General features: G+C 41.7%; 1 protein-coding gene across 1 annotated transcript in view; it reads left to right on the top strand.

Annotated features, from left to right (window-relative positions):
• Positions 1–16,150, top strand: part of LOC122922503 — a gene marked incomplete at its 3' end in the record, with an annotated part of 439,559 nt that overhangs the window by 155,073 nt on the left and 268,336 nt on the right. The window contains exons 5-7 of the mRNA XM_044273117.1: positions 7,517–7,612; positions 7,731–7,822; positions 8,708–8,853. Coding sequence (XP_044129052.1) covers positions 7,517–7,612; positions 7,731–7,822; positions 8,708–8,853 — 334 coding nt within the window. The remainder of the gene's footprint in view (positions 1–7,516; positions 7,613–7,730; positions 7,823–8,707; positions 8,854–16,150) is intronic.

Below are 16,150 nucleotides of genomic sequence, written 5' to 3'. Positions count from 1 at the left end.
GCTATTCAATAAAATGTATCTGTATAGCGCCACCTGCTGCTTGTTCTGTTAATTTTTTGTCTGTCTCACTGATCTGGTCAAATATGCTTGGTTTAAATCTTCGATTTGCCACCAGCCACCAGCCATATGTTCTGTTATAAGTAGGGATGAGCGAACTCGAACTGTATAGTTCGGGTTCGTACCGAATTTTGGGGTGTCCGTGACACGGACCCGAACCCGGACATTTTCGTAAAAGTCCGGGTTCGGGTTCGGTGTTCGTCGCTTTCTTCGCGCTTTTGTGACGCTTTCTTGGCGCTTTTTGAAAGGCTGCAAAGCAGCCAATCAACAAGCGTCATACTACTTGCCCCAAGAGGCCATCACAGCCATGCCTACTATTGGCATGGCTGTGATTGGCCAGAGCACCATGTGACCCAGCCTCTATTTAAGCTGGAGTCACATAGCGCCGCCCGTCACTCTGCTCTGATTAGCGTAGGGAGAGGTTGCGGCTGCGACAGTAGGGCGAGATTAGGCAGATTAACTCCTCCAAAGGACTTGATTAACTGATCGATCTGCAGCTGTGGATCATTGAGCTGCTGATCCTCAATTGCTCACTGTTTTTAGGCTGCCCAGACCGTTTGTCAGTCACATTTTTCTGGGGTGATCGGCGGCCATTTTGTGTCTTGTGGTGCGCCAGCACAAGCTGCGACCAAGTGCATTTAACCCTCAATGGTGTGGTTGTTTTTTGGCTAAAGCCTACATCAGGGTGAAGCTGTCACACCAAGTGCATTTAACCAGCAATAGTCTGTTTATTTTTTGGCCATATACTACATCAGGGGCAAGCTGCGCCTGTCACCAAGTGCATTTAACCCTCAATGGTGCGTTTGTTTTTTGGCTAAAGCCTACATCAGGGTGAAGCTGTCACACCAAGTGCATTTAACCAGCAATAGTCTGTTTGTTTTTTGGCCATATACTACATCAGGGGCAAGCTGCGCCCGTCACCAAGTGCATTTAACCCTCAGTAGTGTGGTTGGTCAAGCTATCACACCAAGTGCATTTAACCAGCAATAGTCTGTTCATTTTTTGGCCATATACTAAATCAGGGGCAAGCTGCGCCCGTCACCAAGTGCATTTAACCAGCAATAGTCTGTTCATTTTTTGGCCATATACTACATCAGGGGCAAGCTGCGCCCGTCACCAAGTGCATTTAACCCTCAGTAGTGTGGTTGGTCAAGCTGTGACACCAAGTGCATTTAACCAGCAATAGTCTGTTCATTTTTTGGCCATATACTACATCAGGGGCAAGCTGCGCCCATCACCAAGTGCATTTAACCAGCAATAGTGTGGTTATTTTTTGGCCATATCCCAGTCTAATTCTGTCACTAAATCCATACCGGTCACCCAGCGCCTAAATACTAGGCCTCAAATTTATATCCCGCTAAATCTCTCGTTACCGCTGTCCTGTTGTGGCTGGGAAAGTTATTTAGTGTCCGTCAAAGCACATTTTTTGTTCTGGGTTGAAATACAATTCCCAATTTAGCAATTTAAAAATTTAGTGGTTTCTGCTGTATCAGAGCTATTTGAAATCTATCCCTAAAAGGGTATATAATATTCAAGGTGCACATAGGGTCATTCAGAATAACTTCACACACCCGCTACTGTGCATTTCCAAGTCTAATTCTGTCACTAAACCCATACCTGTCACCCAGCGCCTAAATACTAGGCCTCAAATTCATATCCAGCTAAATCTGTCGTTAGTGCTGTAGCTGGGCGAGTTATTTAGTGTCCGTTCAAGCACATTTCTTGTTCTGGGTTGAAATACAATTCCCAATTTAGCAATTTAAAAATGTAGTGGTTTCTGCTATATCAGAGCTATTTGAAATCTATCCCTAAAAGGGTAGATCATATTGAAGGTGCACATAGGGACATTCAGAATAACTTCACACACCCGCTACTGTGCATTTCCAAGTCTAATTCTGTCACTAAACCCATACCTGTCACCCAGCGCCTAAATACTAGGCCTCAAATTTATATCCAGCTAAATCTGTCCTTAGTGCTGTAGCTGGGCGAGTTATTTAGTGTCCGTTCAAGCACATTTCTTGTTCTGGGTTGAAATACAATTCCCAATTTAGCAATTTAAAAATGTAGTGGTTTCTGCTGTATCAGAGCTATTTGAAATCTATCCCTAAAAGGGTAGATCATATTGAAGGTGCACATAGGGACATTCAGAATAACTTCACACACCCGCTACTGTGCATTTCCAAGTCTAATTCTGTCACTAAACCCATACCTGTCACCCAGCGCCTAAATACTAGGCCTCAAATTTATATCCAGCTAAATCTGTCCTTAGTGCTGTAGCTGGGCGAGTTATTTAGTGTCCGTTCAAGCACATTTCTTGTTCTGGGTTGAAATACAATTCCCAATTTAGCAATTTAAAAATGTAGTGGTTTCTGCTGTATCAGAGCTATTTGAAATCTATCCCTAAAAGGGTAGATCATATTGAAGGTGCACATAGGGACATTCAGAATAACTTCACACACCCGCTACTGTGCATTTCCAAGTCTAATTCTGTCACTAAACCCATACCTGTCACCCAGCGCCTAAATACTAGGCCTCAAATTCATATCCAGCTAAATCTGTCCTTAGTGCTGTAGCTGGGCGAGTTATTTAGTGTCCGTTCAAGCACATTTCTTGTTCTGGGTTGAAATACAATTCCCAATTTAGCAATTTAAAAATTTAGTGGTTTCTGCTGTATCAGAGCTATTTGAAATCTATCCCTAAAAGGGTAGATCATATTGAAGGTGCACATTGGGTCATTCAGAATAACTTCACACACACCCGCTACTGTGTATTTCCAAGTCTAATTCTGTCACTAAACCCATACCTGTCACCCAGCGCCTAAATACTAGGCCTCAAATTTATATCCAGCTAAATCTGTCCTTAGTGCTGTAGCTGGGCGAGTTATTTAGTGTCCGTCAAAGCACATTTTTTGTTCTGGGTTGAAATACAATTCCCAATTTAGCAATTTCATAATTTAGTGGTTTCTGCTATATCAGAGCTATTTGAAATCTATCCCTAAAAGGGTATATAATATTCAAGGTGCACATTGGGTCATTCAGAATAACTTCACACACACCCGCTACTGTGTATTTCCAAGTCTAATTCTGTCACTAAACCCATACCTGTCACCCAGCGCCTAAATACTAGGCCTCAAATTTATATCCAGCTAAATCTGTCCTTAGTGCTGTAGCTGGGCGAGTTATTTAGTGTCCGTTCAAGCACATTTCTTGTTCTGGGTTGAAATACAATTCCCAATTTAGCAATTTCATAATTTAGTGGTTTCTGCTATATCAGAGCTATTTGAAATCTATCCCTAAAAGGGTATATAATATTCAAGGTGCACATAGGGTCATTCAGAATAACTTCACACACACGCTACTGTGCATTTCCAAGTCTAATTCTGTCACTAAATCCATACCGGTCACCCAGCGCCTAAATACTAGGCCTCAAACGCAGCCGCCTGTCTACAGCCAATGTGGACAAGCTGACGTTCATAAAAATGAACCAGGCATGGATCCCACAGGATCTGTCCGTCCCTTGTCCAGATTAGACATTAACTACCTCCCCTTAACCATATATTATTGGACTCCAGGGCACTTCCTCATTCAATCCTATTTTTATTTTCATTTTACCATTATATTGCGAGGCTACCCAAAGTTGAATGAACCTCTCCTCTGTCTGGGTGCCGGGGCCTAAATATATGCCAATGGACTGTTCCAATGTTGGGTGACGTGAAGCCTGATTCTCTGCTATGACATGCAGACTGATTCTCTGCTGACATGAAGCCAGATCCTCTGTTACGGGACCTCTCTCCTCTGCCTGTGTGCTGGGCCTAAATTTATGAAAATGGACTCTTACAGTGGTGGGTGACGTGAAGCCTGATTCTCTGCTATGATATGAAGACTGATTCTCTGCTGACATGAAGCCAGATTGTCTGTTACGGGACCTCTCTCCTCTGCCTGGGTGCTGGGCCTAAATATATGCCAATGGACTGTTGCAGTGGTGGCTGACGTGAAGCCTCATTCTCTGCTATGACATGCAGACTGATTCTCTGCTGACATGAAGCCAGATTGTCTGTTACGGGACCTCTCTCCTCTGCCTGGGTGCTGGGTAGTGTTGAGCGCGAATATTCGAAAAGCTAATTTTTTTCGCGAATATCGCAACTTCGCGATTTCGCGAATATTTCGAATATAGTGCTATATATTCGTAAAAACGAATATTCGTTTTTTGTTTTTTCCCCCCCCCCCACAAAATTACAGTACACATATAATTGATTGTTTCCCAAAGGTCCAACAGCTCAGATCTTACTCACATTGCCTAGAAAGTGATTGAGGCGCGAATCTTCGTAAGGCGATTTTATTAGCGCACATGCGAATATCGGCACGTCCCAGAACAGAGGCAAAGGGCTTTGCATTCATACATTAGTGAATTGAGTTGCGAATCTTCGTAAGGCGATTTTATTAGCGCACATGCGAATATCTACACTTGTCCCAGAACAGAGGCAAAGGGCTTTGCATTCATACATTAGTGATTGAATTGAGCTGCGAATCTTCGTAAGGCGATTTTATTAACGCAAATGCAAATATCTACACTTGTCCCCAGAACAGAGAGGCAAAGGCCTGTGCATTCATATAGTATAGCACCATATTCGCGAATACGTAGAACTTCGTAAAATTCGATTTACGAATATTCGTATTTTTTATTTTACTTTCCACCTTACAGATTACATTGATCTGTACTCTGTCAACTACTGTCATCACCCCCCACTGTATCTCGATTGATTCCCAAAAGTCTCACATTCCCTAGAAAGTGATTGAGGTGCGAATCTTCGTAAGGCGATTTTATTAGCGCACATGCGAATATCTACACTTGTCCCAGAACAGAGGCAAAGGGCATTGCATTCATACATTAGTGATTGAATTGAGTTGCGAATCTTCGTAAGGCGATTTCATTAGCGCACATGTGAATTTTGCATAGCATATGTATTATGCGATGCGAAAATTCGAATTATCGCATATGCGAAATAATAACGAATTTGAATAATCGCGAATATTTTACGAATATTCTTTCGAATATTCACAAATTCGAATATGGGACATGCCGCTCAACACTAGTGCTGGGCCTAAATTTATGACAATGGACTGTTGCAGTGGTGGGTGACGTGAAGCCTGATTCTCTGCTATGACATGCAGACTGATTCTCTGCTGACATGAAGCCAGATTGTCTGTTACGGGACCTCTCTCCTCTGCCTGGGTGCTGGGCCTAAATATATGCCAATGGACTGTTGCAGTGGTGGCTGACGTGAAGCCTCATTCTCTGCTATGACATGCAGACTAATTCTCTGCTGACATGAAGACAGATTCTCTGTTACGGGACCTCTCTCCTCTGCCTGTGTGTGTGCTGGGCCTAAATATATGCCAATGGACTGTTGCAGTGGTGGCTGACGTGAAGCCTCATTCTCTGCTATGACATGCAGACTGATTCTCTGCTGACATGAAGCCAGATTCTCTGTTACGGGACCTCTCTCCTCTGCCTGTGTGTGTGCTGGGCCTAAATATATGCCAATGGACTGTTGCAGTGGTGGCTGACGTGAAGCCTCATTCTCTGCTATGACATGCAGACTGATTCTCTGCTGACATGAAGCCAGGTTCTCTGTTACGGGACCTCTCTCCTCTGCCTGTGTGTGTGCTGGGCCTAAATATATGCCAATGGACTGTTGCAGTGGTGGCTGACGTGAAGCCTGATTCTCTGCTATGACATGCAGACTAATTCTCTGCTGACATGAAGACAGATTCTCTGTTACGGGACCTCCCTCCTCTGCCTGGGTGCTGGGCCTAAATATATGCCAATGGACTGTTGCAGTGGTGGCTGACGTGAAGCCTCATTCTCTGCTATGACATGCAGACTAATTCTCTGCTGACATGAAGACAGATTCTCTGTTACGGGACCTCTCTCCTCTGCCTGGGTGCCGGGGCCTAAATATCTGAGAATGGACTGTTCCAGTGGTGGGTGACGGGAAGCCAGATTCTCTGCTATGGAACCTCTCTCCAATTGATTTTGGTTAATTTTTATTTATTTAATTTTTATTTTAATTAATTTCCCTATCCACATTTGTTTGCAGGGGATTTACCTACATGTTGCTGCCTTTTGCAGCCCTCTAGCTCTTTCCTGGGCTGTTTTACAGCCTTTTTAGTGCCGAAAAGTTCGGGTCCCCATTGACTTCAATGGGGTTCGGGTTCGGGACGAAGTTCGGATCGGGTTCGGATCCCGAACCCGAACATTTCCGGGATGTTCGGCCGAACTTCTCGAACCCGAACATCCAGGTGTTCGCTCAACTCTAGTTATAAGCTGTGGCAGTTAGAACGAGAGAGCTGCAGCAAGGATGAATGTAGCAGAGCAATTGGAGCAATGAATGAACAGGGTGGGCCATTTATATGAATACACATTAATAAAATGGGAATGGTTGGTGATATTAACTTCCTGTTTGTGGAACATTAGTATATGTGAGGGGGGGGAACTTTCAAGATGGGTGGTGACCATGGCGGCCATTTTGAAGTCAGCCATTTTGAATCCAACTTTTATTTTTTTTCAATAGGAAGAGGGTCATGTGACACATCAAACTTATTGGGAATTTCACAAGAAAAACAATGGCGTGCTTGGTTTTAATCTAACTTTATTCTTTCATGAGTTATTTACAGGTTTCTGACCACTTATAAAATGTGTTCAATGTGCTGCCCATTGTGTTGGATTGTCAATGCAACCCTGTTCTCCCACTCTTCACACACTGATAGCAACACCGCAGGAGAAATGCTAGCACATGCTTCCAGTATCCGTAGTTTCAGGTGCTGCACATCTCGTATCTTCACAGCATAGGCAATTGCCTTCAGATGACCCCAAAGATAAAAGTCTAAGGGGGTCAGATCGGGAGACCTTGGGGGCCATTCAACTGACCCATGACGTCACCAGACATCAACACAATTTCTATCCGCTCTGCATGTGTTAACCTCGGCGACATGTCAATGGCTGTAAACAAAGAGAAACTTGTAAATAACTCATGAAAGAATAAAGTTACGTTAAAACCAAGCACACCATTGTTTTTCTTGTGAAATTCCCAATAAGTTTGACATGTCACATTACCCTCTTCCTATTGAAAAAACAAAAGTTGGATTTAAAATGGCCGACTTCAAAATGGCCGCCATGGTCACCACCCATCTTGAAAAGTTTCCTCCCTCACATATACTAATGTGCCACAAACAGGAAGTTAATATCACCAACCATTCCCATTTTATTAAGGTGTATCCATATAAATGGCCCACCCTGTAGATATCTCTGGACCCATGAGGGATACTAGGCTGAGTCTAACCTTATTAAAAAAAGATAGTTTGTTTTATATCAATCAATGCATAACCCATTTAAAGGGTTAAGAACAAATATACAGTATTTTAAATCTCAGTAAGTTCCTATTTTTTATTTCTTAAAGGTGAAAGACTTTCTTAAAACATATAAAACTAGACAGGATAAATTCAAAACAGTAATGAAGCCCATCTGTGTTGAGTTGAAGCCTGCTGATACTCAGGTAAGTATTAAGACTCAAAAAGAAACACAATTCTAAAACAATATACAGTACAAAAGATATTTAAGGTTATTTGTCTAAATGGAAATACAATGACTTGTTTTTTTTCTTATGTGCACAGGCTGTAGAGCAATCCAGAAATCATTTTTTAAGTTTACCAAAGTATTTCAAAGAGGGTGGAAGAATTGATACCGAGCCATTCATATTGCCACAGTAAGTCAAAGGGGGTGTGTGTGTGGGGGGGGGTAATTATAGTAGTTAGAGTTAGGGCTTGTTCACACAAATGTAAGGGCTCCGGTTTCGCTATACACGGGTCACCAGCCGTGTGCAATCCACATCACGGATGCGGACCCATTCACTTGAATGGGTCTGCAAATTCAGAGATGCGGTGCGGAACGGAAACTATCCTCAAACCTAACCGTCAATGCTAGTGAAAAAAAAAAGTGACAGTTTACACTGATCACTTTTTTCCCTTTCACTAGTGATTGACAGGGGTGATGGGGGGTGATCTGGGGCTAAGTGTGTGGTGTCTTGTGTACTTACAGTGATCTGTGCTCCTCTGCTGGGACCAACCAACGAAAAGGACCAGCAGAGGAGCACAGAAGCCCTTTAACACCTTATATTTATAAATATAAAGTGTTACATGGCTTTTGATTTGTTTTTTTTGAAAATCAGCCTGCCAGCGATGATCATTGGCTGGCAGGCTGGTGACGAAATACTCCTTGAACTTTTGCCGGCCCGCAATGCGCATGCGCGGGCCGGGCTGTGTGTGTAATCTCGCGTCTCGCGAGATGACACACAGATGCGTAGACGAGGAATGAATCGACCGCCTCCGGACCGCGATCCTGCGTTAGGCGGTCCGGAGGCGGTTAAAAACAATATTGAATGGCTGCCTAGACATCCAACTAATTTCCATTTATTACTATATTTTTCCCAGCAGCAGTCACTGGAGGAGAAATGTCTGGCCAGCAGGAAATTCACGTTTTAGAAGAGCAACCCAAAGTGGCTGTCTTCAGTTTAGATTATCTTTAGATTGTCATGTTTTCACATCATTAGTGGTATATTGTACATAAATTCTCTATAATTTATTTCTTACAGGAAAAGTTTACAGCAAAGCTATGAATCTACAACAAAATGCATCATACATCTGAGATATGGGACTGTTTATCAGATAAAAGTAGAATATTTTAGCAGTGTAGATTTGAAACAACAATTGTTTGAATTAGTTTTATTGAGCAGAAATGGTAAGTTGAATATTATATATTTTTTTTTATTTGAAACTTTCTTGAATAGTGTGCTAATTCACATCCAAATGCTGAAAACTAGTCTTACGGGAGACATTTATCAAATCAGATACTGTATGTTAGTTTTGTGGCTTAAAAAGTCACATGTCATGGCGACTGCGCAGTTTTCTGCAACATTTTGTAAATTTTTGCAACTTTTGGTGTTCCTCACCACTTTTCAAAGTCATCTTTTTTAAGATTAGACCTGGATTAGACCTGGATTATGGCTCATTTTCTATGTACGACTTTTACAAAAGTAGCAACCTACACCAGACAACCTTGTGGTGTACTTTTACACATAAAGATGTAAACCACATTGCCCTCATGACAAATATATTATTAATATGCACTATTTCATAAATTTGGTTCAAGCACACAAAGCAAAGACAGACTTAAAACTCACACAAAACAACCTCAAATGATAAATGTTCACCCATGTGTGCATTCCAGCAAGAATCCATTTTGTGTTCCCTTTTTCTCATTGACTTCATGTCAGAGCTAGATGTGGCTAAAGGCCCCTTTTACAAGGGCCGACTGTGCAGGCAATGATTGGGAACAAATTGTTTGCTCCTGATAATTGCCTGATTGTGAGCAGAGGTAAGTAGAGATGGCCTTGCGGGTCGCCCGGCGGTCGTTTCGCGGCGAACTTTGCTCGTTTGCGGTTCGCCGAACAGGCAAACATATGGTGATGTCTGCCAGCGCCATATTCTTTTACATTGTGAAGAACCCATGACACATCCATCAGGTGGTACAGGACAGCCAATTGAGACGTTTCCGCATATGGACATACCCCCTACCTTATAAATAAACCCGATCTGGCCGCCATTTTACATTCAGTCTTTTGCCAGTGTAGGGAGAGGTTGCTGTGTGGAGCAGGGACAGGCTGTTAGGGACACAAAACACTAGCTAATAGGGACACAAAAGTCCTTTAAAGGACTGGGATAGGTGTGCTATCGATAGGTGTGACTTACTAAGGAGTGTAATATACTTATAATATACTTTTTAACATAGAAAGTATATTATAGTGCATTTGTATTGTGCAGCAGTTGTACTGAAGCTACACAGAGTGCCAAACGCAATGGGAACAAATAATTTCTACTGGTGTGATATACCAGTTGTCCCCCCAAAAAACTGATTGAAGCAGGGGTGTCATACCAGTAATATACTTTCTATTTAGTGCATTTAGGTAGTGCAGCATTTATTTGCAGGGGTGTGATATAGCAAAAATATACTTTCTATATAGTGCATTTAGGTAGTGCAGCATTTGTTTGCGGTTTTGCCGCGTTACCGCAGCTACAGAGTGACAAACGGTATTGGAAGAAATAATTTCTACTGGTGTGACATACCAGTTGCCCCCCCCCAAAAAAATGATTGAAGCAGGGGTGTCATATACCAAGTAATATACTTTCTATATAGTGCATTTAGGTAGTGCAGCATTTGTTTGCAGGGGTGTGATATGCCAAAAATATACTTTGTATATAATACATTTAGGTAGTGCAGCATTTGTTTGCGGTTTTGCTGCGTTACCACAGCTACACAGAGTGACAAACGCTATTGGAACAAATAATTTCTACTGGTGTGACATACCAGTTGCCCCCCCCCAAAAAACTGATTGAAGCAGGGGTGTCATATACCAGTAATATACTTTCTATATAGTGCATTTAGGTAGTGCAGCATTTGTTTGCGGTTTTGCCGCGTTAACGCAGCTACAGAGTGACAAACGGTATTGGAACAAGTAATTTCTACTGGTGTGACATACCAGTTGCCCCCCCCAAAAAAACTGATTAAAGCAGGGATGTGATATGACAATAATATACTTTCAATATAGTGCATTTAGGTAGTGCAGCATTTGTTTGCGGTTTTGCCGCATTACCGCAGCTACACAGAGTGACAAACGCTATTGGAACAAATAATTTCTACTGGTGTGATATACCAATTGCCCCTCAAAAAAACTGAATGAAGCAGGGGTGTTATATACCAATAATATACTTTCTATACAGAGCATTTAGGTAGTGGAGCATTTGTTTGCGGTTTTGCCGCGTTACCACAGCTACAGAGTGACCAACGCTATTGGAACAAATAATTTCTACTGGTGTGATATACCAATTGCCCCCCCAAAAAACTGATTGAAGCAGGGGTGTGATATAAAAAAAATATACTTTCTATATAGTGCATTTAGGTAGTGCAGCATTTGTTTGCGGTTTTGTCATGTTACCGCAGCTACACAGAGTGACAAGCGCTATTGGAACAAATAATTTCTACTGGTGTGATATACCAGTTACCCCCCAAAAAAACTGACTGAATTGGGTGTGTGATATAGCAAAAATATATTTTCTATATAGTGCATTTGAGTAGTGCAGCATTTATTTGCGGTTTTGATGCGTTACCACAGCTACACAAAGTGCCAAACGCTATTGGAACAAATATTTTCTACTGGTGTGATATACCAGTTGCCCCCCCAAAAAAGTGATTGAGGCAGGGGTGTGATATACCTTCTTCAACAAATACAGGGTCATTTTGAAAATGACAGACAGGGGAAGATGCAGGCCATTCCACAGGGGTGGTAGGGGCCGGGCAGGTGCAACAGGCCGGAGCCTAAGTAGGAAGTTGCAGAAGGTGCGTGCGATTACATCAAAGGACGCACCAGACTTGGTTGAGTGGCTCACTCAGTCTTCCGCTTCTGCACCCTCCTCATCCTTTCTATCTGCACTCTTCTCTTCTCTCTTCCTCTTCACTCTCTGCTGTGTGCACCACCATACCCCCTCCACTCAAGTCAAGGAGGAATTTTTTTCCCATCCATTCCCAGACCTTACCGATGTGCAGCCATTCTTGGCATCGGATCAGGAAGAGGAGGTATCAACGTTCGCCACCCAGCAGTCTGACGACAGTACCCAGATCAGCCAAAGGAGGGTGGTCCCTGCTGTTGCTGCCTACTCTGAAATCTCTAATGTCAGTGGTGGTGAAGGTGAGGATGATGACTTGTCGATGGACGTCACGTGGTTGCCCATAAGAGAGGAAGAGGAGGGGAGTTCAGAGGGAGAGACGGCTAGCCCACCAACTACTGCCATTGAAACCGGTGGACTCTGAGGCCTTTAGAAAATTTGTGGACATTGGAACACCGCAATGGAATGTCCCCGGAAGGTGACCGATAAGCGCACTCTCCTAGCTCACAACAGTGTGGACTACCTCACATTTCTAAAAATGAATTAGGCATGGATCTCTGAGGAATTCAACACATGTGACAACCACGTTTAATTGAATTTCCTTATGACAGCCCACAAATATCCGCCCGGAACAAATAATGGTCCCTGACTTAGGTAAATACAGCGGCATAAAAGGCTTTATCTGTCCGTTGAATGCCTAATGTTTTGTGCCTCAGAGGAATTCAACACCTGTGACGACCACGTGTTTCAACTATTATCATTAGTTTTTTTTTCAAGAGGGGGGATTTTGTTAGCCATGTTTTTAATCCAATTTTATATTTTTAATTATTTTAAACATATATATTTGACCTGTATTTGTACTGGCCTTCAGTAAAATTGATATCCATTGACCGTCTAATAGACCTTCAGCCACATACTTACTTGTTTTTTTATGTACGCTGAATACATAATTTTGGGGGCCTGTAGTCCACTGGCCTTCTGTAAAATTGATATCCAATGACCGTGTAATCTATCTCCAGCCACATACTTACTTGTTCTTTTATGTATGCTGAATGCATAATTTTTGGGGCCTGTAATCCACTGGCCTGAAATAAAATGGATATCCAATGACCGTGTAATCTACCTCCAGCCACATACTTACTTGTTCTTTTTTGTATGGTGAATAAATAATTGTTGCGGCCTCTGAGGAATTCAACACCAGTGAAGACCACGTGTTATCGAATTTCAACTATTATCATTAGTTTTTTTTTGAAGAGGGGTGATTTTGTTAGCCATGTTTTTAATCCAATTTTATATTTTTAGTTCTTTTAAACATATGTATTTGACCTGTATTTGTACTGGCCTGCAGTAAAATTGATATCCATTGACCGTGTAATATACCTCCGGCCACATAATCACTTGATATTTTCTGTCCGGTGAATGCCTAATGTTTGGGGCCTGTAGTCCAGTGGCCTACAGTAAAATTTGTATCCATTGACCGCATAATTTACCTCAAGCCACATAATCAGAATATCTTTTATGTCAGGTGAATGCCTAAATTTTAAGGCAGTACTCACGTGGCGTAAAAAAAAAATAATTCTAGGCTCCAACAGGGCACATTTCAGAGAATCTCACTTTAAATAAATTCAATAACACCCCCCCCCCAAAAAAAAAAAAAAAAAATGGAACTGTGTGGAGATAGAAATAAATAAACTTTGCCCTAATATTACGTTATCAATCACTGATGTTTTTGTCTGTTACCCTGGTATTCTATATGTTTTTTTTAAACTTAAACAGAAAAGCACGGTTTTGACGGAGATTTAAAAGGCTAGATTGAGCATGTGTTGTACAGTTTTGTGCTTATTACTAGTGATGAGCAGCAGGGGCAATATTCGAATTTGTGATATTTCGCAAATATGTGGTAGAATATTCGTGGTATATTCGCAAATTCGCTATTATTTCTTGATTTTGAAAATCGCCAAAATGTAATATGCGCGTGCAATACAGGCGTGGGTCACTATAGCTACATTTTTCAAGCTACTAGAAGTTTCCTTAGATCGGAAAAAATGGTTGGCACGACAGAACAGAACATTAGCTTTATATGCAGATAGAGTGCTCCTATATATTGTGAAATCGGCCTTAATGATGCGAATATTTTGGTGCAATACGGGCAACTTACCACTTTAACAGGTCTGACTACAAATTAGTGATTGTTGCACTAAGTATTGTTGTGAACTTGTGACATCACAGCACTATGTCTGTATGTATGTATGTATAGACAGCAGAACTATATCACTATCTAACCTCCACTGACTATCTGTATTATATATATAAGCTAACTAACTATCTAATGTTATGACGCAGGAAAGCAGAGAGCACAGCAATAACACTGCTGTCTCTCTCAGATCTGCAAAATACTACATACACTGACTGCTGGGGAGGTTCTTATATAGTAAGGGGTAGGCAACTTTCCTATTGGTTGCTAGGGATGTTGCTAAGCTCAGACAAAGACATTGCTGTCTTCTCATTGGCCCACAAGCAAGAAGGTAGGTTACTTATGAAAAAAATATCTAGAATATTCAAAATGACGAATATATATCACTATATTCTAAATATTCGCAAATTCTCGAAATGCTGAAATTCTCGATTAATATTCACAATTCGAATATTCGCGCCCAACACTACTTATTACACCCACCCCTCACCCTCCACAAAAAAGATTTGTGTTAAAATGGGGAAAAAAAAATAAATAATGTCCTTGTAGGTAGCTGCTTTTGTGGTTTGCTGCAGTTGTGCTAGCAGGCACACCCAGCCTCAGCTCCTCCCTTCTCACTACCTGGCTGACAGCTTTACCTTCCTGTCTCTATTCTACACACACAATTCTTCTTCTTTGTAATTGTATCCTTTCCCTTCACTGACCCTGGCAGTAGAATACAAGCTTGATTGACTTTTGACTATCCCTGACTCCTCAAGATTGTTTTTCTGGCAGACACTGCTACACCCAACCAACCTCATTCCCAGCCCAGCCCAGAATGACATTCTGCTCGGGCACCTCCCTGCCTGCTGCAGCATTAAATGGCTAATCTAGGCTGTCTGTCGGCCTGTGAGCCAATCACGGCAAGCCCACCCCCACCTCCTCTCAGGGTCATGTGATAACCCTTCTTTCCCCCTAGAGCTTTTTTTCCCAACGACATGTGCTGTAACATGATGCTAAGTGCAGTTTTACTGGATTTGTCCAAAACAAACCTGAAAAGGTCCAGGTTCATCCATAATCTGAAAAAATGCCAAAATCGCTTATCTTTAACAAGACCCTCTACTCTACTTATTTCTGGTTGGTACCTAGTAAACTCAGAAAGAGGAGAGCATTTTTACTTCTTTTGTTATTAATCGAAATTTAACGAATTTTTTTAAAAAAATGACATTTTTAACTTTCAGTTGTAAATTATTTTTTTTTAAATGACATCTATATATAAATTTTTCGCTAAATTTATTGTTCTACATGTCTTTGATAAAAAAAAAATGGTTTGGGTAAAAGTTATAGCGTTTACAAACTATGGTACAAAAATGTTTCCTGAGGTTCTACAATGCCCAGACAGTAGAAACCCCCCACAAATGACCCCATTTCGGAAAGTAGACACCCTAAGGTATTCGCTGATGGGCATAGTGAGTTCATAAAACTTTTTATTTTATCATAATTTTCCGCTAACTTGTGACAAAAAATAAAAAATTCTAGGAACTCGCCATTCCCCTCACGGAATACCTTGGGGTGTCTTCTTTCCAAAATGGGGTCACTTGTGGGGTAGATATACTGCCCTGGCTTTTTAGGGGCCCTAATGCGTGAGAAGTAGTTTGAAATCAAAATGTGTAAAAAAAAACGGTGAAATTCTAAAGGTGCTCTTTGGAATGTGTGCCCCTTTGCGCATGTAGGCTGCAAAAAAGTGCCACACATGTGGTATCGCCGTACTCAGGAGAAGTTGGGAAATGTGTTTTGGGGTGTCATTTAACATATACCCATGCTGGGTGAGAGAAATATCTCGGCAAAAGACAACTTTTCCCATTTTTTTTATACAAAGTTGGCATTTGACCAAGATATTTATCTCACCCAGCATAGGTATATGTAAAAAGACACCCCAAAACACATTCCCCAACTTCTCCTGAGTACGGCGATACCACATGTGTGACACTTTTTTGCAGCCTACATGCACAAAAGGCCCAAATTCCTTTTAGGAGGGCATTTTTAGACATTTGGATTCCAGACTTCTTCTCACACTTTAGGGCCCCTCTAAAATGCTCGGGCAGTATAAATACCCCACATGTGACCCCATTTTGGAAAGAGGACACCCCAAGGTATTCAATGAGGGGCATGGCGAGTTCATAGAAGATTTTTTGGGGGGCACAAGTTAGCGGAAATTGAAATTTTTTTGTTTTTTCTCACAAAGTTTCCCTTTCCGCTAACTTGGGACAAAAAGTTAAATCTTTCATGGACTCAATATGCCCCTCAGCGAATACCTTGGGGTGTCTTCTTTCCGAAATGGGGTCACATGTGGGATATTTATACTGCCCTGGCATTTTAGGGGCCCTAAAGCGTGAGAAGAAGTCTGGAATATAAATGTTTA

This window comes from Bufo gargarizans, unplaced genomic scaffold (genome assembly GCF_014858855.1).
Source record: "Bufo gargarizans isolate SCDJY-AF-19 unplaced genomic scaffold, ASM1485885v1 fragScaff_scaffold_39_pilon, whole genome shotgun sequence".
In the NCBI taxonomy this organism is placed as follows: Eukaryota; Metazoa; Chordata; class Amphibia; order Anura; family Bufonidae; genus Bufo; species Bufo gargarizans.
The sequence above is the reverse complement of the archived record's forward strand: the minus strand, read 5'-3'. Positions and strand labels throughout refer to the sequence as shown.